This window comes from Cervus elaphus, chromosome 5 (genome assembly GCF_910594005.1).
Source record: "Cervus elaphus chromosome 5, mCerEla1.1, whole genome shotgun sequence".
Taxonomy (NCBI): Eukaryota; Metazoa; Chordata; class Mammalia; order Artiodactyla; family Cervidae; genus Cervus; species Cervus elaphus.
Window position 1 is genome coordinate 89,920,338 of NC_057819.1, and position 25,732 is coordinate 89,946,069.

General features: G+C 47.8%; 1 protein-coding gene across 3 annotated transcripts in view; it reads left to right on the plus strand.

Annotated features, from left to right (window-relative positions):
* Window positions 1-25,732, plus strand: part of ASIC2 (acid sensing ion channel subunit 2) — a 1,206,795-nt gene that overhangs the window by 1,097,897 nt on the left and 83,166 nt on the right. For all 3 annotated transcript variants that reach the window (XM_043903061.1, XM_043903060.1, XM_043903062.1), the window contains exon 2: window positions 11,188-11,338. In XM_043903061.1, the coding sequence (XP_043758996.1) occupies window positions 11,188-11,338 (151 nt within the window). The remainder of the gene's footprint in view (window positions 1-11,187; window positions 11,339-25,732) is intronic.

Sequence of the window (25,732 nt, forward strand, 5' to 3'; positions counted from 1 at the left end):
GACTACCAGGGAAGTCCAGCAGTTTTTTGTTTTTTTTTTTTTTTAGTATACAAAGTCCTTCTTCTGCCTGTGTCACCAACTACAGTCCCTTCTGCCTAAGCCCCCATAACTGTGCCCCTGAAGTTGTCCTCCAAACCTGCCCCAACTATCAGGCATTGCCTTTTATTGCAGAAACACTGTCACAATCAGCAGTTCATTCTTCCTGCACAAGGAGGGCAAATAGGAGTCAACTCACTTGCCAACTCCAACAGTGGCAGCCAGAATTATTGGGCTGGAAAAAAAAAAAAGAAAAAAATTAAAAAACTGTGAGACTCAGAGGGAAATAGTACTGTGATCCATTAGTTATTGTCTGCTATGGACCTAAGAAGGAGCATGGTATCATGCATGCTGTATATCTTCCAGCCAGGTCTTAATTCCACACGTTGGGAAAGCAATCTCACTGAACTGCCTCAAACCCTCTGCATTCGTGAATCTGCGATGCCTTTGAACATTCACAATGCAAGCTTTGCTACAGAAATTACATGCCGCTCAACCTCCAAGACCAGTGAGGGGGGAAAACTAGAAGACAGTGACATTCTCTGAGCAGTTTCTGGAGAAGCTGAAATATGTTTTTAATGAGAAAATATGAAATCAGAAAGAATGTGGTATGAGGATTTTGTGCCATGTGGGTTGTTACCTATTTGACCTTTTCTTGATCAGATTTTAGAATCAGCCTGCCTTGGGACTGTTTTCAGCCCTACCATTAATTGGAACATCTGCTTTTCTTCCGTAAACATCATAAACCATCATTTGGTTTTCACCCATGCATAGTTTCTAAGCAGGCCTGTAGAATAATGTGAAATTAACTAGGAACACAATAGAACACATTTCTGATCCTTACCTTTCCCCTCCCCCATCCCACACCTGCTTCAGAAGGTGTGTAGTGAGGCAGCTGCAAGGAATGACCCATGTCTTATCTCCGGGTGGATCACACAGGTAGAAAACACAATGGGCTAGGAAGCCCACACAAGTCCCTGGGATAGAGGCTGGAAAAGTGGAGGAAAGGTGAAGTTCAGCTGAGCAGAAATACAAACTTCCTATAGAGGAATACCCTAGGAATGTTCCATCTGGGCACGGCCACAGGGAAACCAAGTGGGCATACATAAGTCCAGCAGGCAGCAGGCAGAAGTGGGCACAGGGCCATAGTCACAGGATCAGGCAAGCGGTTGTAAAAAGAACTTGTAATACAGACCAGAAACCCAGAAATCACATCGTGTAAGAGCTGAGATTTCAGAACTCAGGTGCAGAACCCCCACATTATCTTAGCTAATGTTACTAAGTGAGTACTCTGTCGAGTACTTAGCATCCATTATCTGGTAAGTGATCAGAACACAGACTTAAGGTATGCCTCGCCACGGGGCTCTGCACCCCGAAAGAACCAAATGTGGCAGAACTCAGGGCTACTTCCAGTGCGTCTGGGCAGCTGCACCTTGAACACACCCTGCCTTCAGTAGGTTCTGTGCGGGAACTGGCGTGGGCTGCGGCAGCAGGGATCATGTCAGCAGGGTTAAGAAGCAGGGAATGGGGGCAGGAGAGGGACACGGTGATGGGCTGTGGGTGATTTGTGCCCACTCTTTCTCCTTCACTTTTTCTGTGCTTCTGCTCTCCCTCAATGCAAGGAAGGCTTCCTGGGTCCTGCTCCCCACATCTGGTAATAGCCAAGGGGATGGTCTTCGCAGTCAGCCTTGGCTCCCTAGGAACGTGCTCTTTCTATTAACCCACTTGCCGTGGCCCCATATCCCTAGGGCTGGGCTTGGTGACCTTCTGGCAGTGGGCAGATCAGAGAGCCAGGCTTAGGGGGTCGGCGGGGGTCCTCGGAGACTGACACTGCTTTCCTTGGAGAGAACAAGATGCCAGCTCCTCTGAGTCACTGCCTGTGTGTCTTAGTGATTATCAGTGAGCTAACAGCTAAGTGCCACTCTTCACTGTGCACAGTGTCTGGCACATAGTAGGTGTTCAGCCAGGATAACCTGACTCCAGGGTCTGTCCTTCCTGCCAGTCTCTTAGTAGAGCCCATTGTTGTCTGTCTAAGGGGTGGAAACAGAAGCGAGATGGAGTGAAGGGCTGGTAGGTAGGGCTCAGCGGACATCACTGGCCTCCCTGACATCAGCATGCCCCTGTTAAGACCAGGAGCCAGCCTAAGGGATCTGTCTCAGCCTGATAAATACTGCTGGGGTCAGCAGCCCTGCCTCTAGAGAGAATTCTGTATCAACCCCCACAATCCTCCCATCCCCACCCACCAGACAGCTTCTTTCTGGGCACTCCACCCGGGACCACTCTGCAGGACCACTTTCCCTACTAGGTGGTCCCTAAAGACTTGATGCTTCTCTGCATCCCCAACACCTGGGGCGGTGCTGGAACACAAGAGAGGTTCTGTAGATGTTCACGAGGCAACCGAATGGATGAGCCACAAATGTGGTCCCAGATGGAACAGCATCTCAGATTCCATTTCTACAGGCAAATAACAATGCTTTCACCTCCCTTGCCCCTTCGGGGCTTAGCCATGATACTGACCACAGGCAAGATATTTCTCTGCCTGGGCTGAAAACTTTTTTTTTTTCTACAAAGTGATTTCAGATCCATTATGACCTTTTTGATCTTTACAAGAATTCTAGCGGAAGTTACTCTTACCAGCATTTCCAGGATGAGGGATCAAGATTCAAAAAGAGGAAATGACTTCCCTGAATCAGGGCAGAGCCAGTGTTGGAAGCTGAGGCTCTCTGGTTCCCAGTTCCATGCTTGACTCTTTTCTTGCATCCAGACACCTGCCCATTAAGTGCCTACTGTGTGCCAGGCATGGGGCCAGGCACTGAGACGCCAGGGGTGTAAAGGACACAGCCCTTACTTCCCACAGGAGACAGACAGTGGAGGACCCCAGCAGAAAGAGCAACCAACCCGTCCTGAAGTCTCCCACCATCAAACCTCCATCACCCAGGCTCCCCTCCCAACACCAGCCAAGCTGGTCCAACTTGAAAGGCTTCTAGCTCCCCCTAACTCATTTCATAACTCCAAGTCAGGGCCAATTTGGGATGCTCACATGAGGGGTCAGGAGGGATTCATCGGTGAAGGTCTAGAACTTCAAATGACCCCCAGGCGCCTTCAAGTGGCCCTTCTGCCTCTGTGAGCCGATCTCCAGGGGAACATTTGCTCACAAAATGTGTGACTTGGAGAGCGCTCAGAGTTACCCCTTGCTCCCCTCTGTGCTGTTTTCCCAGCTGACACACTGGCAGTCACCTGATGCTCTTTTCTTCTGTGTGGGGCTCACACATCTCTTCCAGTGTGGTCTAAAACTCTCTGGACAGTTGCCCAACAGAAAAGCTCCGGGCTGTGTTTCAGGCTTGGAGGAAGGGGATGGGAGGGTTTCTCAGTGAAACCAACACAGCTTATGTCACATCTCTGCATGGAGGGGAGGGGAGGGGGGTCGCAGGACCATATTACATGCTCAAATGATGCTAAAGGTTCTTTGAGCGACCCTTGCCTATAAAGGGAAAAGTCAGGTGAATCTCTCTCTAGCTGGAGGACCTTGGATAAGGACTTAGCCTCGCCGAGCCTTAATTTCTCATCTACAAATTGGGGAGAATAACACCTACATCAGTGGGTCCTGTGAGCCCTAAAAGATAGAAGGTCTATAGGGGACTTCCCTGGTGGTCCAGTGGCTAAAGACTCCACGCTCCCAAAGCAGGGGGTCACTGGTCAGGGAACTAGATCCCACATGCTGCAAATAAACACCTCACACGCCACAAGGAAGATTGAAGATCCTGTATGCTACAACTAAGACCCAGTGCAGCCAAATTATTTAATTAATTGGTTAAATTATTATTAAGAAAGATAGAAGGAACATAAAGCAATCAGCACAGTGCCTGCCTCGTGGTAAACGCCCAGTGACTGTATGTTCTCCTCTCCCCTCCAAAAAGGAACCCAAAGATGGATGATATTAATGATGTCCTAAAAGAGACTGTGGCCTCTTGGCTGGGATGAAGTGGTTGCCTAGGGGCTGCATTCTCTCATCTCCTTGGTTCCCAAGGACTCCACAGCCACACAGAGGTGCTTTCCTGGGTACTTGCTGAAATTGCCTTTTAAATCTCACCATGGGGTAAAAGCACAGTCAGGCATCTGTCCGAGGAGCATCATAGGTGGCCAAAAATTCCTGTTGCAGGAAGAGATGAGTGAGTAAGCATTTTTCCTAATAAGATGCAGGCAGGCTTCGTCTTCCAGGAGCTGACCATCTAAAGCCCCTTCCTCATGCATGCATCCCTCTGCTGTATTTAATTCTCAAACATGTTCATTGACAACTTCAAAAAACAAATGGAAACCACCCCCACTGAAACTCTCATAGCTGATGGGAATATAAAACTATACAACCATTTTGGAAACAACTTGGCCATTTCTTAAATAGTTACAGACACACTTATGATGATACGATTCAGCCATTCAATTCCTATGCACCTACTTAAGAGAAATGAAAACGTATCCATACAAAGACTGACCTATACCTGCTCATAGTAGCTTTATCTGTAATAGCCAACCCAATGTCTATCAATAGTTGAATGAATAAATCCTGGTATAGCTGTGCAATGGAATACCACACAGCAATGAAAAGGAATGAATTACTGATAACCTTCCACCCCTCCTTCCAAGAAAAGAAAACAAAAGGTAGCTTCATTTTGTTTACTGAAAGCCTTGTAACCCATTTAACAGACTGTTTTCCTCCCTCGGTGTGAAATGTGTTAAAGCAGGGTCCTCAACCTCTGGGATCTAATGCATGATGTTCTGAGGTGGAGCTAATGTAATAATAATAGAAATAATATGCACAATAAATGTAAGGCACTTGAATCATCCAGAAACCATGCACTCCCCTGCTTCCTGGAAAAGTTTTCTTCCAGAAAACTGGTCCCTGGTGCCAAAAAGGTTGAGGATTGCTGTGTTAGGAGATTTCGATAGAGAAAACCAGAGCAAACAAAACAGTGGGCTTTAGCATGTCCATTATTTTGAAAACAGCCAAACAAGAAATTTCAGCAAATCACTGGGAGGAAAGTTCATTCAACTCAGCAGGGGGGAAAAGCTGAGTTTTAGAGGAGGTTTGGAGCAATAGGATTTCAAGGAGGAGACAAGGAAGCCACTGCCTCAGAAAAGCCCTAAAGGTCAGGATTAACGAAGGCTTGGAAGGTTTGAAGTTTGCAGGCCCAGTTGTGTGCTGGTAAGTGGATATTTCTACAGTCCTTAAGGGAGCTTATACATAATTTATTTTCTTAAGTAGGTCCATGTGTAGAAATGTTGTTTGCACTACTAATTGGGCCAGAAAACTGTGTCTTCAGGGATATCTGCTGTCCCTAACCTTTTCCACTGTGCATTTCCTGGACTCTAAGACAGGTAGCCCCAACAGGTCACACCGAACCTGGATGCTGGTACCCAGGCCAGCAGGCACTGCTAATCTTTTTTATTCCTGGATGCAGGGCCCCAGGAAGGGGAGCTTAGCCATCATCTCCAACCCCCATCATGTGCAAACAAAGGCTTTAGAGGAAGAGCACAGACCCAAACCCAGGTCAGATCTCAACTCTGCCCCCAATCTAGCTGTGTGACCCAGGGCAGGACACTCACCTCTCTGAGCCTTAGACTCTCCACGGGCAAAATGAGACATTTGGGCAAGAAGATTTTTTTATATTTATTTATTTGGCTGTGATAGGTCTTAGTTGTGGCACATAGGATCCTCATTGCATCAAGAGGAGCCTTTGGTTGTGGCGAGCAGGCTCTCTAATTGTGGCCTGAGGGCTTCATTAGTTGCAGGGCTCAGGTTTCGTTGCCCCACAGCATGTGGGATCTTAGTTCCCCAATCAGGGATCAAACCCGTGTTCCCTGCATTGAGAGGAGGATTCTTAACCCCTGGACCACCAGGGAAATCCCCAAGAAGACTTTTGGTGCCTGTACTTTTCTGAGATTCTCCTGACTCTGAGATATAACCACCCCCCGCCACCATGGCCAAGCTCAAGAACCCCAGTGTTAGCAAGGAACCAATTTTACCAGTCTGCTGGGAACAGAGGAGCTGTAGCTACGAGGAAGCGGGGGCAAAGAACACAGGCAATGGAGTGAGGCAAAGATGACTTACACCCTGGATTCCCTACTTACCAGCTCTGTGACCTGGCTCAGGCTCTCTGGGCCTCAGTTTCCTTATCTGTAAGATGGGAGTGATAAGACCAAACTCATAAGGCTGCTGCAAAATATCAATGACAGCAGACAGAATGTGAGTGGTGCTCCAGAGAGGGCAGCCAAGCCAGTCTGTGAGCTCAGGACTGTTCTAAGAGCTACTGGAAGGCACAGAGCCTCTCCCCATCCCCACATCCAGATTTCTTGGATTTAGATTGTGCCAAATATGAACAATTTATTCCAAAACACTGAATAACTTAGAAGTGGACAGGTTTCTAAAAATATACAGCCCACCAAAACCGAATCAAGAAGAAACGATTTGAACAGACCAATCACTAGAAGTGAAATAGAATCTGTAATTTAAAAAAAAAAAGACCTCCCTGCAAACAAAAGTCCAGGGCTAGACAGCTTCACTGGGGAATTCTGCCAAACATACAAAGAACTTATACCGATCTTTCTCAAAATCTTTGTTTAATTTTTATCTTTATTTATTTATTTGGCTGTGCAGGTCTCAGCGGTGGTGCACGGGATCTTCACTATTCCTTGCAGCACATAGGATCTTTAGATGCGGCATTCAGGATCTTTTCACTGTGGCATGCCAACTCTTAGTTGTGTCTAGTTCCCTGACCAGGGATTGAATCTGGGCTCCCTGCATTGAGAGCTCAGAGTCTCAGCCACTGGACCATCAGGGAAGTCCCTCAAACTCTTCCAGAAGACTGAGTAGAAAGGATCACTCCCAAAGTCATTCTATGAAGCCACCATCACCCTGATACCAAAATCAGACACAGACACTACCAAGAGAAAAAAAGTACCGGCTAAAGCGTGCTAACTTCGGACTATGATGGCTGTCCACTGCACCAGTAACTGTTTGCAGTTCCATCCAAAAGTAGATTTCAAAGTGGATTGTGTGCATCAAAGCATTGCCCTCTCTTACAGAACTCTGTGGCTCCAGTAATCTCATTGGCTGCCCTGGGCTTTTAGCAACAGGCTTAACATTCTTAAGGAATAAGCAGTCAGTGGCACATGATGGTTTCCATCCCCTGTAACTACTTCAAAATGAGCTCGGTGGGACTTCCCTGGGGGTCCAGTGGTTAAAATTCCACCTTCCAATGCAGCAGACACAGTGTGATCCCTGGTCAAGGTACTAAGATCCGCATGCCTGGGACAACTAAGCCCAACATGCCACAACTAGAGAGCCTAATAGCTGCAATGAAGACCCATGCGGCCAAAAAACAACAACAGCAACAGAGAGAGAGAGATGAGTTTGGTATTACTGAGTCACAATCAGAGAGAACAGGCCCCCTCAACACCCCCCATTCTTCAGTTCATCACTGACCTCCCCCCATAACTCAAATAACTTCTCTCACTTCTGCTGAAAAGGACCTAGTATGGATCCATACCTCTTAAAGATGTCTATTATATAATCTTCCAAACAAATCCACTTGCATTCCCTCATTTAGATGTTACAACCATGTGGCAAGGTTATCTCTGCTCAATTTGCAAACATGAAAACTGACATTGGAAAAAGATGTCATGTTCAAGGCCACAGACTTGACAAATAATGAGCAAGGTGCTCTGATGCCTTTCTGTCTGGCTCAAAATCTCAGGATTCCTCCCTTGGAACTTCCTTGGTGGTAAAGTCCCGGCTCTACGACCTACCTCTTCACTAAGTCTCAGTCTTCCCAGCTGTAAAATGGGCATGTGATAATAAGACGCCTTCCCATCAGGGTAGTTGGGACCATAATTAGCAAAAAGATAGTTCCTCTGAAAATGCCAAGCAGGAGCCAGCACAGAGTAGATGCTCAGGAATTTTTAGTCTCCTTCCCTCCAACTTCATGGGGCCATTGAGCAAGTTGAAGCTGTAAGTGTCATCTCTCAACTGTAACACGCAGTGAGCAATGAAAATGATGGTCATGGGGTCCATCTTTATCTCAGGCTTCCCCCCACCCCCCACCCCTGTCACTCCTGCAGGTCCAGGTTTGATATATGCACCATTAATTCTTACAAAAGGATCTAACTAAGAGCAGTTCTTGATTCTTAGCAACCTTGCAAATTCAGCCCTGCCATCCCAGATGAGGCTGTCAGCGCTTACCAGGAGAGCAGAGGAGTGCCTCGGAGAATGGCAGGTCTGAAGAAGCAGCGAGCTCTGGCCTGACAGTCTAGACTTAAATAAATTGTCTTTTGTGGCTGGGGGCGATAAGGCCTACGTTTGAAGCCAGTTACTCTTACACGTCATTATGCACGGCAACGGGGAAGGAGAGCGGCATCTTGTCCCGAGTTTCTAGCAAAACTGCGCTGTGGGTAAATAGCTCTCAGCCTTTGATGTTGAGCAAAGAGGAAAATGATCCTCTCCGAGAAGCGAGGCAGGAGAGGTGGGTTGGCGCGGTGCAGTCAGGGCGGCCGGTGGAGAAGTGCAGTCCGTGCGCGCCTGCCTGGCTCAGAGCCCCTTCTTCTGCCCCCACGAAGGCAAACTGTCTCTCCTCTAATACCCTCCAGGAGAAGCAAGCAAAAACGCTCAGGAACAATTAAGCTCGAAGCTGAGAAGACCAGAGCAGAGAAAGGGAGGGGAGGGGAGTGGATCAGGTGTGAGTTCCCGCCAGAACTAGCAAGGCTGGCCAACACTTAAGGGTGCCTCCCAGATGTGGGCGAGGGAATGGGAGTAGCAACCCCTTGAACCCCATTCATTCATTCATCCAACAAAACAGACCCAGCCCCCACCCTCTCCAACAAACAGTCTATAAATCACCATCTAATTATATACTTTGATATGCACTAAAAAGCAGCGGTCCCCAACCATTTTGGCACAAGAGACCGGTTTCATGGAAGACAGTTTTTCCACGGACTGGGGTGGACGCGGGGTGGGGTTGGGAGGAGGGGGTGTCTGGATGTTTTCAAGATGATTCAAGTGTATTAAATTTATTATGCCCCACTGATCTGATCTGACAGGCGGTGGAGCTCAAGTGGTAAAGCAAGGGAGGGAAGGAGTGAGTGCTAAGTCACTTCAGTTGTGTCTGAGTCTTTGGGACCCCATGGACTGTAGCCCACCAGGCTCCTCTGTCCATGGGATTCTCCAGGCAAGAATCCTGGAGTGGGTTGTCATGCCCTCCTGTAGGGGATCTTCCCAACCTAGGGATCGAGTGCGCATCTCTTACATCATGTGCATTGGCAGGCGGGTTCTTTTCCACCAGTGCCACCTGGGAAGCCCAAGGGATGGGGAGAGACTGTAAATACAGATGAAGCTTCCATCTCCCCACTCACCTCCTGCCGTGCAGCTGGGTTCCTAACAGGTCATGGACCAGTACTGGCCCATGGCCAGAGCATTGGGGACCCTGGCTATAAAGGGAAATACTGGGAGAGCAGGGCTTGTACCTCTTTACAGTCTTCATAATCCTTGCATGTAGTAGGAGCTCATGCATATGACTATTGATTGGCTGATGGAAAAACAAGGCAGAGAGGAGCAGTATAAGGCTCAGAAACATCCCAATGACAAAGACAACATGCCCCCAAAAGATCATGTGTGTTAGAACCAGACAGACGAGGCTTTGAATCTCAACTTTTCTACTTAATAGCTGTGTGACCTTGAGCAAGTTGCTTAACCTCTCTGGGCTGTGGTTTTGTCCTCTGCACAATGGAAACAACAATATCCACCTGTGGTTACTGTTGCATGTGATAGCTGCCCTGGTGAAGGAGCAAAGGGGGAAAGTGAGAAGGGATGTTATACAACTTGGTCCTTGAGCTTGGGACAGCATCCTGGAGGAGGCAGTGGATTGATTCAGTCTTGGAGAATGGACAGAAGTTGCCCAGGCAGATAAAGGAACAAGAGCCATTACCAGTAGAGGAAGCAGCAAAGTAGAAAGCCACAAGTAGGCGAACCAGCAGGGCACCTCCAGAGGTGCCAGAGTTGTTTAATGTAGCTCCACCCACCCACCCACTCATGTATTCATTCACTTGTCCACTTGACATATATTTCTGGAATACCCCCAGGTGCCAGGCCCTAAGCTAGCCACCAGGGGTAGATTCCTCAGTGAACATGCAGAGGTAACCACCGAACCCATGAGCTTGTCTTCCAGTGGATTCCCATGGACTCAGATGGGAAGAGGAGGATGGAGCAGACAGAGAGAGCATCATAGAAGGCTGAGTGTGGAGGGTGGGCCTGGATCTTATTCTCAGGGGGATGGGCAGCCCTGATGGATTTTAACCACAGGATTAATATAATCAGGTTTGCATTTCTGAAGGAGTGAGCCACGATTCACTTAGAGGATGGGCTGGAGAAGGTTGTCTGGAATCCAGCAGTCTAGCTAAGAAACTGCAGCAGCCCAAGCAAGAAATGATGGAGGTCATTATGTTAAAGCCGTGCCGAAGAGAGAAGGCAAAAGTCAAGTTGGATGCAGAGACAGTGTTGATGGGCCCTGCTGGTTGACTGGACGTGGGGTGAGAAAGAGGAAGAGGGGACACCCACTCTGAGGGTCTGGTCTGAGCCCCTGGGCAGGTGGCAATGCTATTCCCCAGGACACAGTGCACAGGAGAACCATCCGGTGGGGTGCAGACGCTGAGGAAGCCTTGATCCCATTGGGACATGCTGGCAGTCGGGTGTCTATGGGCCATGCAGAAATCATGCGTATCAGGCAGTTGGATCAGCGTGTCTGGAGCCCAAGAGAAAGCTCAGGGCTGGAGGCACAGATTACAGGATAGAAAGCATACAGACAATGATTGACACTTGAAAGTGGACGTGGCTCCCTCCGCCCCCTGGCCCCGCCCCCAGAGAAGGATTAACAGAGGGAGAAGAGACCAGACTCCATGGCAACAAACCCCAAAGGGTGTCCAGATGTGTTCTTGGATGCCAAAATCCAGCCCATTAACCGGGGGTGAGGTTAATCGTGGTCCCCAAGAGGGTTGGCTGTGACGGGCTGTGGGGACGCTGGCCTGCTGTCGGATTTCTGGGGTTCCCAGTCTGCCTGGAGCCCAGTCCAAAGTCACCCACGTGCTTCTTTCTCTTCTCTCCCTCAGGTGTTTACAAAATATGGGAAGTGTTACATGTTTAACTCAGGCGAGGACGGCAAGCCTCTGCTCACCACGGTCAAGGGGGGGACAGGCAACGGGCTGGAGATCATGCTGGACATTCAGCAGGATGAGTACCTGCCCATCTGGGGCGAGACAGGTGAGCCGGGCCGGGGCCGGGGCCGGGGGTGATGGCGGACGGGTGCGGCCTCCAGGGGAACTTTGCCTGGAGCGGGTTAGCTTGGCCCACCCGGTGAAGGGCTGCTCTCCATCAAGGGGTGGGTGACGTGCCGGTGAATGGGAAGGATGTCCCAGCACAAACTGTGATGCCCTGAGTTTTCCTTGGATTTCACTAGGTGGGAGGGGGCCGGGGATGGGGATACTGGAAGGGAAAGGTGGGTAGGGTGAGAGGAGGCGCGGAGGAAGGCTTGAATTAGCGAGTTCGGTTGGGGCGATGGGTGGCGCAATTTCAGGAGAAGAGGAAGTGATGGACCAGCCCCTTCCTCTTCCACCATCTTGAATATCCCAGCTCGGCTACAGGGCCCAGTGGAAAGGAAAGCAGATTTCTCCCGCTGGGGGAAGGTGGAGGGGCTGCTGGAAAATGGAAGGGCACAGACTCAGCCTGCGTGAGCCCATGGGGACCCCGGGTATACAAGTCCCAAAGCTCATTTCATGCATCCAATTATTCGTTTATTTATTCAGCAAACTATTCATAAGCCACATATGCTATCTCAGGCTTTACACCAAAATAAGGATATTGAATTGAAAAAAGACCAAGCCCTTGATTACAGCCTAGAAGAGGAGACACACAGACCACTGGGACCTGAGGGTCCCCGGTGCTGGGGTGAGATGACAGCCTTCACCTGGGAGGTGGGAGGGTGCAGGGAAAGCATTGCAGGGCATGGGGTCCTTACCTGAAGTCTTGAGATTATCATGAATCATACATGAGAGGTGTGCAGGAAGGACAGGGAAGGCACTGTGATGATGGAGCGGAAGTTGGAATGATATGGGGGGGAGGCCTAGGGATGCCGGCAGCCTCTAGATCTCACCAAGAGAAGTGAAGAGGTGCCCAAGCGTGGGACCCTAAATGCCAAGAGAGATTCACATAACCCTCGGTTCAGGGACCAAAGACGGGGAGGAAGAGGAAGTCTAGAGATGGGCCTGAGAGGACCCACAGGGAGGGTTGAAGGGTGAGCAGATTCCAGCAGGAAGGAGGCCTGGGCTCTCAGGTTGGAGCTGAGGAGGGGGTGAAGGTAAAACACGCCCACCCTCATTTCTTGCAGCCCAGCCTCCATCCCGTGATTCCCACAGCCGTTCCCTCAGCCCCGTCCTGAGGTCTGGCTCTCCCCAGTCCCAGGCCCTCCAGGCTTCTGAGGGCAGCGAGGGCCTCCACCCTGGGAGGACAGACCACAAGCCCAGAGCTCTCTCCCGCCCACCGCACCCCGTCTCCAGGCTCCCCGCCTCTGAGCGCCCCTCAGGGCATGTTGTGGTCACTCCTGCTCCTGAAGAGTGAAATGGCCTCACAAGCATCACCTGCTCACATGGATCCAGTACCGTCTCTGGGAGCTCACCTCAAGCTCCAGCCCTCTGCCAAGCAGACACTTAGTCGAATCCATCCACTTCCCTAAATTCAGGGTCCCCACTGCCTTCTTACCTGGAGAATCCCCATGGAGAGAGGAGCCCGGTGGGCTACAGTCCATGGGGTCCCAAAGAGTCAGACACGACTGAGCGACTAAGCACTGCCCTCCAGTAAACAGATAAAGAAGTGTGTTAGTGCTAAGCTCTGGAAAAGGGCCCACAGAGGCTGGGTTTCCAGAACATCCTTCAGGGCAGCCTGTGTTCTGTGACCTGGGGCCCAAAGACAACCCTGCGTCCTGGGAGCTGGGACCAGGTCCCCAAGACCTGGTCCTCTACCTTGCAGACACAGGAACATATTTGTTTATTGAACTTCTGTGGAAAAGGAGAGAAATAAAAAATGAATCCTGGAGGGACATCCCTGCTGAGCCACTGGTTAAAAATCTGCCTGCCATTGCAAGGGACACAGGTTCAGTCTCTGGTTCGGGAAGATCCCACATGCTGAGGGGCAACTAAACCTGTGCACCACAACTACTAAAGCCTGTGCACCCTAGAACCCAAGCTTTGCAACAAAAGAAGCCACCTCAATGAGAAGCCTGCACAATTAGAGAGTAGCCCCTGCTCGCTACAACTAGAGAAAGCTCACGCATGGCAGCAAAGACCCAACACAGCCAAAAATTAAATGAAAAAAAAAAAGAATCCTAGAGACCCCTTACCTATAGCCTGACCAACAGTCAGTTATATCCTCCCAGTGTAATGTTGGATTTCTCACCTGTTACCTTGAGTCAGGAGCCAAAGCACATGTATAGACACACACGCACACACACATTGGCACACACACACACTCGCAAGGCAGGCAGCCTCATTCCCAGACATTCTCACCCAGCACGGCTCCCTGCAGGGTGACCTGGGGTCTGCACACTGGCCACTGATGGTCTGGGCTCCAACCTCAGGGTCTTTCCCAGGGAATCTGCATTCTGCCCCCTGAAGCCGTGGATGGTCTGAGCAGGAAAGAACCTGAGACTATCTATTCCAGACACACACACACACACACACACACACACACACACCCGCCCCTGCATGCCTGTTCTACAGAGGCCTGGTGGGAAGCAGTGATGGACTGACAGTCACATGGTGAATCTGTGGCCAAGCCAGGACTACACTGACCCAAGCTTCTTGACCAGCCATCAGCCCTCATGGACCATGAGCTATATCCATTCAAGACAAATCCATAATCGTGGTTAAGGACCTACTGTGAGCCTAACACCTAGGCAGGACACGGTCAGACTACAGAAGACACAGGACAAAGTCCCTGCCTTTCAAGCTACTACTGGGAACCAGAGCTGCACACAGAATCCAGAAGAAGTTCCAGACCCTCCTGCCAGCAGAGTGAGTGAGAGTTGTCCCTAGTGAGACACCAGCACTTGTCACTCAAAGCATGTCGTCTGAGGTTGGATAATTCAGGGTGTGAAGGAGAAGGGCTTGAAAGCAGGACAGAAGCCAGAAGAAATTAGTTAGAGAAGAAACTGGTCATTGCCGTCCAACAGGACTTTCTACAACGCTATCTGTGCTGTCCTATGTGGTAGCCACACTGAGCCTTTGATATGTGATCAGTGAGGAACTGAATTTTTATTATCATTGGATGTATATTCATTTAAATTGCCACAGGGGGCGAGTGGCCGCCATGTTGGGGAGCACAGCTTCAGAAGCTCTGGTTGACTTCTTGAAGTTTTGCCTTTGCAGCCACCCCCGCATTCCCCTGGGGCCATAAGCACCCTCCCTCCCGGCCTTCCCCTCATGTTGAGCAATAGGAAGGGCTCCTTATCTCCATTTGCCAGGGATGAAGGCTGAGGTTAGGCGACTTCACCCAGGCCACCCAGCCATGCCTCCTGAATCCCCACACCCAGACTTCCTCCACAGTACCTTTCTTCAGGCTGAGAAATCACTGTGTCATGAGCATTTCTTAGAGACTCTGGCCACCTCAAAACTGCTTGTGTCCTGGGATGGTGGAGGGTGAGCCTCACGTGGGTGGAATTGAGGTCCACACACCTGCTGAAGGACAAGAGGGGGGCTCTGGTGAGTGAGGATATTTGTCCTTAAGGCCACCTGAGGAGGTGCAGCCACGCTCTGTTTTTCGGTCATTGCTCCCAAAGACTGAGGGGATGGCCAAGCCTCATCCCACCTCGGGCTTTGGGAGGGAGCCGCCTTCCTGACCTGCCAAGCCAGGTGGCCCCACGGATGCCACCTTGCCTCCTTGACCTTTCCAATTCCCCTCAATCCCCAGGAAAAGGAACCTGAGTCCTTAGAGGAGAGAGATGGGTGACGACGGAGGAGAAAGGGATGGAAAGCTGGCTGTTGAGGGAGTGGCCACAGACAGCTTGATGACAGAGGCAGAGCAGTAGGACAGGGAAGTAACTTTATAGAGTCAGACCCATGATCGAACCCCCAGCCCTGCCTTTACCAGCAGATCAGATGAGCACTCTCTGCAAACTCGAAACAGTCAAAGGTTGATAATGACAACCAGTAGATAGGAGGAAGGTCAGACCATCCCAGAGGCAGAGACTGTTCCGAATATTCTATACCGACACAAGGGTCCTGGAGCACTTTATCCTCTGGACATCTCATTCTCCAAGCGGAGCCTCTGACACATTCTTGCTTCACTTCTCAGAAATTTCAGGAAGCACTGAGGGAGCCATGCTTCTGAGTGTAACTGTGACCTACAGGGAGGACCTTTGGTGCCAAAGAGTGAACAAGGAAAAGGCATCTACTTTGGGTGGACCCAGCCCTATGGACTCATGCTTAGCAAGTAGAAAGTGACTATGAAATCGATCAAAAATGTCCTTCCCCCCAGGCTGACAATGCTTCCTTGGTCAAACATCCTTGTGGAAGGCACCCTGGAAATACGCCACTTTAAAGAAGGGAGGCTCAGTCCCACATGGATCTTGACAGCATGCCCCCAAATCCTGAGTTTTGGATGTTACATGTTACAGGGATTAAAATGATCTGGAGAACCCTGGTTAGGCAGAGTTAAACACATTAATTCAGGGCAGGGATTCTCTATATGTCACATTATGAATCTCCAAGATAGAAATGTTGCATAAAGCATTTATTTCCCCAATGCTTTTGACCGCGGAAAATCTTCTTTTTTATGGAGGACCTCACAAAATAGAAAAAGGACTGAAAAGCTGTCCTAGGCTACAGAAGTGCAGATTTCACGACCAGCATTTTGCTAAAGGAAATTAAATTGAAGGCAGGTGGGAGGTTGTTAAAAATGAAACTCTGTGTAGATGCCTCTGAGTAACTTCAAAGATAAAAGAAATAAGCAGTGGGTTATCTAGGCTGCACATGAGAAAACCCAGATTCAGAGAAGCTTGGGCATAAAAGAATTGTATTACCCCTGGAATCCAAGGCAAGCTTCAACAACCCAGCGGCAGGAAGGCAAGGGGGCAGCGTGAGGAACAAGTGGAAACGAGGCCACCCGCCGCCTTGGTCTTTCCCCCCTTCTTTTCCCTCTCCTCTCTCTGATTTGCTTTTTTCTCTCTCACTAGAGACAGGGTTTCTCCACATGTGTATCTTTTCACACAGAGCTCCCAACAGATTTATATTTTTTCACATCCTAGCATCAGGGAGAGGCCGCGCTGACTCTCTCATGCTCTCTTAAAAAGAAAAAAACAAGAAAGGGACTCATTGGCCTGGCCCAGTCAGGTGCTCTCCCCTGGGCCAATCAGTGACCAGTGGGTGTGTCTATGGAAGGACTGGGACCCGTCCCGTCCCGGGTTCTCGGAGCCAGTCCTGCGAACGGCCCTCCTCAGGGAGGTAGGGGTGAAGCATGCGAATGGCTTACATCTGCACACAACTGGATCCGTGTGCTGGGAGCTCGCTGATGGACGTGCATTCTAGATAGATAGGCTCAAAAGTTACCGCCTTCATTCAAGCTGATGTAGAATGCACTTTTCAAAATGTTAATGTTCTTTAATTTTTTCTTTTTTTCTTTTCTCTTTTTTAAACTTTTTGTATTATATATAGTTTTATATTATAAATATAGTTTTATATAAATAAATATTTATATAATATTTATAATATATAGTATTTTATATATATATAGTTTTATATTATATATATAGTTGATTAACAATGTTGTGATAGCGTCAGGTGTCCGGCAAAGTGATTCTGTTGTAAGTACATATATGTCTATTCTTTTTAAAATTCTTTTCCCATTTAGGTTGCTATATAATACTGAGCAGAGTTCCCTGTGCTATGCAGTAGGTCCCTGTTGAGAATACACTTTTTAAAGGAATTTTTTTTTATGGCGACCATTTTAAAAATCATTATTGAATTTCTTACAATATTGCTTCTGTTTTATGTTTTGGTGTTTTGGCCACAAGGCATGTGGGATCTTAGTTTCCCCAGACCAGGGATCAAACCCGCACCCCCCTGCGTTGGAAGATGAAGTCTTGACTGTTAATACTAGACTGCCAGGGAAGTTCTGAAAACACACTTTTTAATCAAGTAAACTCTGCCTTGATGTCCCCAAATCCTAGTGTTGGGGGAAAATGAATTTGACATTATATTTTTAAGCATAGAAGTTATTTTGAGAGTCCACGCTCTAATAGAATCAATACCTTGCCCTGAATCATCTCCCCAGCCTCATTTCCTCCTACCCGGCCCCTTGTTCACGTGGCTGTAGCCACTCTGACTCCCCGTGACTCTCCGTGAGTCCCTCAAAGCTTCCCTTGAGCACCTGCATCCTCCATTCCCTCTGCCTAGATTCCCTGCTCAGACCATGTGGCTCATGGCCTCACCTCTGTCAAGCCTTGCTCGGATCTCACCTCCCCTCACTGCGCTATTTAAAATTGCACTCCACCCCACTCCTCACCCCTCCTTATCTGTTCTGCTTGTCCTTTGTTCCATGTCCTGGGTCATCTTCAAGTATGCCACATGAGTTACTTATTTACTAATATTTTCGGTTGTGAATCTGTCTCTATTGAAACACAGGCTCCAAAAGGTTAGGGATCTTGGACTGTCTGGCTCACTGACATATACCAGGGCAATAGCTATCTGTTGACACATTTGTTGAGAGAGAGAAAATATTGCCGGTGCTGTGCACAGTGATGGGACCAGGGTGGGTGGGTGGTTCAGTCGCTACGTTGTGTCCAACTCTTGCAACCCCATGGAGTGTAGCCCACCAGGCTCCTCCTTCCGTGGGGTTCTCCAGGCAAGAGTACTGGAGTAGGTTCCCGTTTCCTTCTCCAGGGGATCTTTGATCCCGACTCAGGGATCAAACTCAAGTCTCTTTCATTGCCGGAATTTTCTTTTTTTTTACCACTGAGCCACCAGCTACCTCTTGCCATGAACATTCCATCCCATGAATCCTCAAAGTGACCCTCCAAACAAGGTATAGTCTCCACTGAAAAATAAAGAAGCTGGAGCCTGGAGAGGTTGAGGAAGCACCCCAAGAACAGACTCCTTGCTAAGCAGTTGAATCCAGCTGAAAACCCACTTATGGGCCTGAAAGTAAGTCTCCTTCCACTGCACTCCTTTAAAACTCAAAAAGTGATTGTAAAGGCACTGCCATAAAAATATCTCAGAAAAAAATATTTCAGTGACATCTTTGGAGATAGAATGGCATATAATGATAGGTCTGTTGCTGTTCTCCCTTTCTATTTTTTTCCTCTTTTTTTTTCCATAGCAGAATCCTTGTATTGAACAAAAGCTTTAGTACAGCCCCAATATATAAAGCAGATAAAGGAAGAGCTGCTCTGGTTCAACTGGAGATGGGGCCACCAGTTTGATTTTTCCATGCTCCACTGTGGCCGACCCTGAGACTTCATGAGGAACCCCAGGGTTCCTAGGAACCCAATTTGAAAACCATTGAATAAGTGGGACTTCTCTGGTCCAGGGGTTAAGATGGTGCTTTCAATCCCTGATCGAGGAACTAAGACCCTATGTACCATGAGGCATGGCAAAATAAAAATAAAAGTATATCTTATTTTTTTAAAAAAAGGCTAAATGGGCAGCTGATGCTATTGGGAATGAAAAGCACCCATTGGTCCTATGGCTTGTGTACATCCTAGGATCAGTTCTACCTCTGTCCCTCTTCTCCTGGAACGGTGACAGGAGCCCATGATGTGCCCGCTGAGCCTCAGGGATGATGGTCTAAACTTCTGATTGGATACAGTGGAATGAACTGTGTATGAATGAAATATGTATGGAGGCTCCCTCCCAAATCTCTCCTAAATGGCAATCAAGAATTCTTTTTTTTCAAGTATAAACCCACAAGGCCAAAGAAGATGGGAAAGAAGATAACAGTAGGTGTCAGCAAGTTTATGGAAAATGGAGAGCAGATGTTAATTGACTGGGCAGAGCAGACAAGGCTGAAAGATCGGGATCTGCACAGGGAAACCAATTAAAGCCAAACAGTTCTCTCCATAGACACTCCTCCCCTTCCTTGAGAAAGGATGGGGATTGGAGGCATCAGATGTTGCAGACAATGAGGATGAGAGGTGCAGCTAAAACTAGGAAGATTAGTTAGAAGTCTGTGAAAGAAGTTGTGCAACCAAATAGCTCTCTACACCCAAGCAAAAAAATCAGATTGAAAAATAGATAGGCTCAGGACTTCCCTGGTGGTCCAGTAGTTCAGAGTCTGCCTTGCAATGCAGGAGACACGGGTTGGATCCCTGGTCAGGGAACTAAGATCCCGCATGCCAGGGAGCAACTAGGCCCTCATGTCTCAACTAGAGAGTCCGTGCACTGCAACAAGATAGTGCACTTGGCAACAAAGAGCCCCTTGCCACAACTAAGACCCACTGCAGCCAACTAAATGAATGAACAAGTAAATTCATTTTAAAAAAGAAACAGATAGGCTCTGGACTGGGGGAAACCAGACTTTTGGACTCGGTGGAAGAAGGCAAGGGTGGGATGATTTGAGAGAATAGCATTGAAACATGTATATTACCATGTGTGAAATAGATCACCAGTCCAGGTTCGATGCATGAGACAGGGCGCTCAGGGCTGGTGCACTGGGACGACCCTGAGGGATGGGATGGGGAGGGAGGTGGGAGGGGGGTTCAGGATCAGGGACATATGTACACCCATGGCTGATTCATGTCAATGTATGGCAGAAACCAGTACAATAGTGTAGCATAATGAGCCTCCAATTAAAATAAATTGATTAATTTTTTTAAAAAAAAGAAAAAACAACTAATTTTAAGAAAGGGAAAAAAAAATAAAACTGAGGGCATGAGTGAGATGCTGTATAGAAACCAGGGAGATAAGGTGAGCTTCTGCATCCTGAGTAGTGAGACCCTCGGTCAGACTAATCTACCCCTCCCACCCCGTAACCAGAAGCCTGGAGACACTGACAAGCTCAAGAGAAAATATCCACAGAGAATGACAGTCAGCAGTCCCCATACAAACAGTTAGATCATCCTAGGGTGAAATCCCCTGGTAAGTCCTCCCACATACAAAGAACACTGTCCAGACACTAAATACTTCTTAATGATGAATGGAGAGTCAAAAAGTCAAGCACTTGAGAGAAGTCGCTTAACAGAAAGGGGCTTCCCTGGTGGCACAGTGGAAAAGAATCTGCTTGCCAATGCAGGAGGTGTGAGTTCGATCCCCAGATCAGGAAGATCCCCTAGAGAAGGAAATGGCAACCCACTCCAATATTCTTGCCTGGGAAATCCCATGGACAGAGGAGCCTGGCAGACTATAGTCTACAGGGTTGCAGAGTTGGACACAACTGAGTGACTGAGCCTGCACACACACCAACAGGAAAGGAATCAAAACCAAACAAACAAAAAGGAAACTTTGAGGAAATAGAGATAATGGTTATTGGCATGAGTTCTAGAGCCTTGGTTCAAATCCCAGCTATTCAGCTTACCAGCTGTGTGACCTCAGACAAGTTACTTAGCCTCTCTGTGCCTCAGTTCCATTATCTCTAAAATGAGAATAATATTATTATCTATTCTTTAAGGTTGTTAGGAAGGTGGAAATGAGTTTATATTTTTGTCAAACACTTGGCAAAGTGCCTGAATAATATTAGGCACTATATATGTGTTTAATAAATAAAAAATAAATGCAGAGAGCAGAAGGAAACATCAAAACATTTTAATTAAAATTCTCAAGAGGTAAGAGATGATACTGCATTCATAAACACCAGCTATTAAAATTGGATGCTATTAAAAAGTAACATCCAAAGAAAAACAATTTTTTTAACCTACTGAAAATTAAAAATATGATTGCAAACATTTTTTTAAACCCACAGAAGGATTGGAATTGAGGAAATTGCCTGAAAAGTAAAATAAAAAAGACAAACAGATGGAAAATGGGAGAGGAAAAAAAATGCAAAAATGAGAAAGCAAACCCAGAAAGCTCAACATCCTACAACTAAGATTTCTAGAATTACAAAAGTGAGAGAGTGGAGAAGAAGATGTTGCCAAAGAAATAAAATAAGAAAAATTCCCAACTGACCCACACGATTTTCCATAGTGAAAGAATTCATTAAGTCCTGTCTGCAATAAGTGGCAAGAGAACCAGACCAAGATGCATCCTTGCAAAATTCAGGCTCACAAAGAGAACGTTTTAAAAGGTTCTGGAGAGAAAAAAGCCAGTCAAATACCTAGAATCTAAAATTAGAATTGACTTCTCAATGCATGCAGTAGAAGCCGGAAGACAATATAGCAGAATGTCTTCAAATTTGGGGCAGGGCCCAGGGAGCAGGAATCTTTCTTGTCTAAGAGAAAACTGTATATCCAGCAACCTATAAATTAAGTAAGGGTAGAATTTGGTTTCAAATATATTTGATATATCAAGAGTAGAACATTTAATTTCTGCCTCTCTTAAGGGCTTCCCTGATGGCTTAGATGGTGACGAATCTGCCTGCAATGCTGAAGACCCAGGTTCTATCCCTGGGTCGAGAAGATCTCCTGGAGAAGGGAATGGCAACCCACTCCAGTACTCTTGCCTGGAGAATTCCATGGACAGAAGAACCTGATGGGCTACAGTCCATGGGGTCGCAGAGAGTCTGACACGACTGGTCGATTAACACTTTGGGTTCCCTGTTGGCTCAGATGGTAAAGAATTCACCTGCAATGTAGGAGACCTGGGTTTTGTCTCTGGATCAGAAAGATATGTTACAGTATTATCAACCATAGTCACCATGTTTTACATAAAATCTTCTGACCCTAGACATCTTATAACTGAAAGTTTGTACACTTTGTACACTTTTACTACCCTCTTCATTCCACCCACCCCCAGCCTTTGGCAACCACTTTTCTGCTCTTTCTATGAGTTTGATCTTTTTTTTTTTTTCCATTTCTGCTATAGGTACAAGCCAAACAAAACAAAAAGAAAAAAAAATAGGAAAAACAAAATAGTTTCACAAGGAAGAGATCAAAAATATATACTCTAAAGCTGGGGTGTGGGTAATATTTGCATAGTCATAATTAAGTGAAAGCTGGAGACTGACGTCTAGGTGAAAGGCAAGGGAATATGCCAGGATAATTTCATATAAGAAGCTTACAGCCTCAGCTCCCATGGTGGAAATTCAGTAGGTAATACTTAAAAGTTAGAAAATCAAGAATTAACTGTCAAGCAGTTGATGTCCGTGAAACTATGAAAGTCAGTTCTGGGAGAAACAGCTCCAGCTCTTGAGAGTAACTGCCTCTGAGGAGTGAGTCTCAGGGGATGAGGAGAGGTGGAGCAGGAAAATACTATTTTTCATTAAAAGCCTTGAGGTACCATTGGGCTTTTAAAATTATGTACATGTATTGCTTTGATCAAAATTAAAATTAAATTAAAAAATAATCATGAATTTTCCACATAGCTGGAGGGCCTGAGCTACTCTCAGAGGTAGCACGGTTCCCAGCCCCCATCACAAATGGGACAGAGCAAGAGTGGAGGGAGATGGTTGCCATGGTTTCCCCGACATCTCTGCCTCCGGGAGAGACTTTTGTCCTAGTGCCTGGTACCAAGGACCTCTCCAGAGAGTTGCGGGCTCTGGCTGAATTCTGAGAGTCTGGAGCACCGAACTATGCTACATGCAGCCAGCTGTGAGTCTGAGCTCGCTCTCAGAGTGGACCTTTGTCCTGGAGAGGTGGTCTCCACAGGTGCCAAGTAATCTGGAGAAATGATGCCATGAGCCAGAAGCACCCTTGGAGGCAGGCATCCAGTAAGTAGCCAGAAGGAGCCTGACTTGTATCAATCTGTGAAGACCCGCCTGCTTCATACAGATGCTAAGTGCTGTGCAGGACATATACTTGCTCAGTTAAATCTCCCAGGCAGCCAGGCAATGGTCGGAGGGGACCATCTAGGAGGTGGCTGAAACAGCTCCAGTTCAGAGCTCACATCTCACAGAGCTTACTGTGTGCCCGGAACTCCAGGATACAGATGTAAGGCCCAGTCCATGTTTTCAAAGCATTCACCATCTAGGAACTATCCCAAGGGCTCCTTTTATGTAGGAGATGGAAACTCATTGATCCAAGAGGTCTCATGTTGAATGCCTTAAGGAATGGTAGGCAATTGCAGTCTGCTTGGGAGACATGTAAACAATTAAATGTCATCAGGTGTTATGACAGATAGAGGAAAGCTGGGGTACAAGGGAGGAGATGATCTGTTCTGGAAGAGAAGGAAAGCGTATCTCAGGGGGACTTCAGAGAGGAGATGACCTCTGGTCCCACGCTCAGGACTGTTTGCCAGGTGGCTGGGCAGTATGTGGGGGTCAGAGGAGGGGGTAAGTCATAGGGAAGGAAGATGCCAGGCAGAGGGAGGGGAATTGAGAGAGAGAAAAGGCCAGGACCAGCCCCTGGTGTCCCGAGGTGGCTGGGTCCCAGGGTGAGGTCTGGGGCTGGAGAGGTAGGCTGAGACCAGACCTCCACAGGTCTGGTGTGCTCTGCTGTGGCATAGATCTTCTCTTGTGGGTCCTGCTACCCACAGTGTGGTCCTCCAGCCAACAGCACTGGCATCCCCGGAGAGCTCACCGTTAATGCAGAACTCAGACCCCACCCCAAGTCTGCCTGGTAACAGGATCCCCAGTGACTCACATTCAAGCAGGAGAAGCTCTGATCTAGACCACTGTTTCCATCCTTTGGAAATACGAGGATGCCTTTTTAACATCCCACACATGAATGCTATCGTGTTTTTTATATTCATTTATTGAAAAAATTTTAATAACAAAAAGTTGCTATGAATTTGGTAATGCTTTGAACAAGGTTTGCAATCTATATACAGGATCTGTTCAGCAATCTGGTGGGACCTAACTTCTGCCGGCAGGGTGCATCAACAGAATCTTTATCAATAGAATCTTAATCATTCATCAACTTCCCCTATAGTTTCGGAGACATGGCACTTTCTCCTACATGCTGGCTACCCACCCAGACTTATCAGCCCTCTCAGTCATTTATAATCTCTGAGCCTGAATGAACTAGGGAAACTCATTATTTAAATAATCCTTGAAATAAATCTTTTTGTAATGAGCCTAGACCCAACTCCACACTCGGTGCCTTCTCTAATGTATGTTTGGTAACTGTTTTGTTTAATAGAATTGCACTTCTCTGTTGCATAACCAAAACCTAACATTAACCCTCACTCTGCCTGACCCTCGAGCCCCAAGCATCTAACCTGGGTGCTCTCAGGTTTTGACCCCCCCCCAAATACCAGAAGCTTGCATGTTCATTGACTCAGAAAGCCTAGTTTACTTCTTTGAGAAAGGGATGCTCTGTCTCTGGGCACAAGCTGTGCCCACCCTAACCCTACCCAGTGTAAGAAGTGGGACCTCCAGAACTCCAAAGCCATGCAGGACAGTTGGCTCTCCTGGGGGTGTTGGAGAGAGGGTCCCAGGACCCTCCCCACATATGCCTGGCCAAGCCAAGCATGTCCCCAAGTGCACCTCAGCTAGTGAGCACTTCAGATACAAAGATGCACTGGGGTCAGCTCTGTTGGGGTCAGCATGAAAACAAGAGTGCTCAGTGGGACTTTCCTGGTGGTCTAGTGGTTAAGACTCTATGTTTCCAATGCCGGGGGCATGTGTTTGATACCTGGTCAGGGGTCTAAGAACCCATATGCCAAATAAATAAATAAATTGATTAAATAAATTCTCCTAGAAAATAAGTTTAAAATACTTAAAAAAAAAAAAAAAAGAGTGCTCCAGTGGTTACATCTTCAGATCCTGGGAGAAGGGGTAGAGCTAGAAAAAGGGGATAAAATCTATAAGCAGGCAATTTTCAACTCAATGCAAAGATAGACTTTGGAAACCAAAGGCTACCCTTGCAGGTAGTGAGGTCTCCATTCCCAGCTGTGCTCCAACCAACAGCTGCCCTTCAGTGGACTTTGGGGTAGAGGGGCCTGCTGCTGCCTCTCAGAGCATGCTCCCCAGCAGGATCCAGCCAGGAAACCAGCAGAACCCACAGACTGGGTAATACAAGGAACGATTAATGAAGGGCTAGTCCACAAAGGTACAGGCAAGGCTTGAAGAAGGCAGTACCAGTGGGGCTTCCAGGTAGCGCTAGTGGTATCTGCCTGCTGATGCAGGAGATGCAAGAGACACAAGTTTGATCCCTGGGTTGGGAAGATCCCCTGGAGGAGGGCATGGCAACCCACTCCAGTATTCTTGCCTGGAGAATCCCATGGACAGAGGAGTCTAGCGGGATACAGTTCACAGGATCAGAAAGAATCGGACACAACTGAAGTGATTTAGCATGCACGCACACACCAGTGGGGCTGTGTGCTGAGCCTGGTAGCAGAGAGAGCCATTTGCATGCCTGGGAAAGAGGGGAAGAGCCAATATCAGGATGGAGAGCTAGTCCCCCAGCCCTGGGCTGTGCCCTTCAAGGTGGCATGCAGCTGACCCACAGGGACCAGAGGGCAAAGTGGAGAGACTAAATAGCCCAGCCTGACTCTCCTGTCTCCCCTTGTTTATGACCTGGGCCCACAATTGGCTAAAGTCAACCAGAAGCTAGAGGGCAAGGGAGCCCCACAGTAC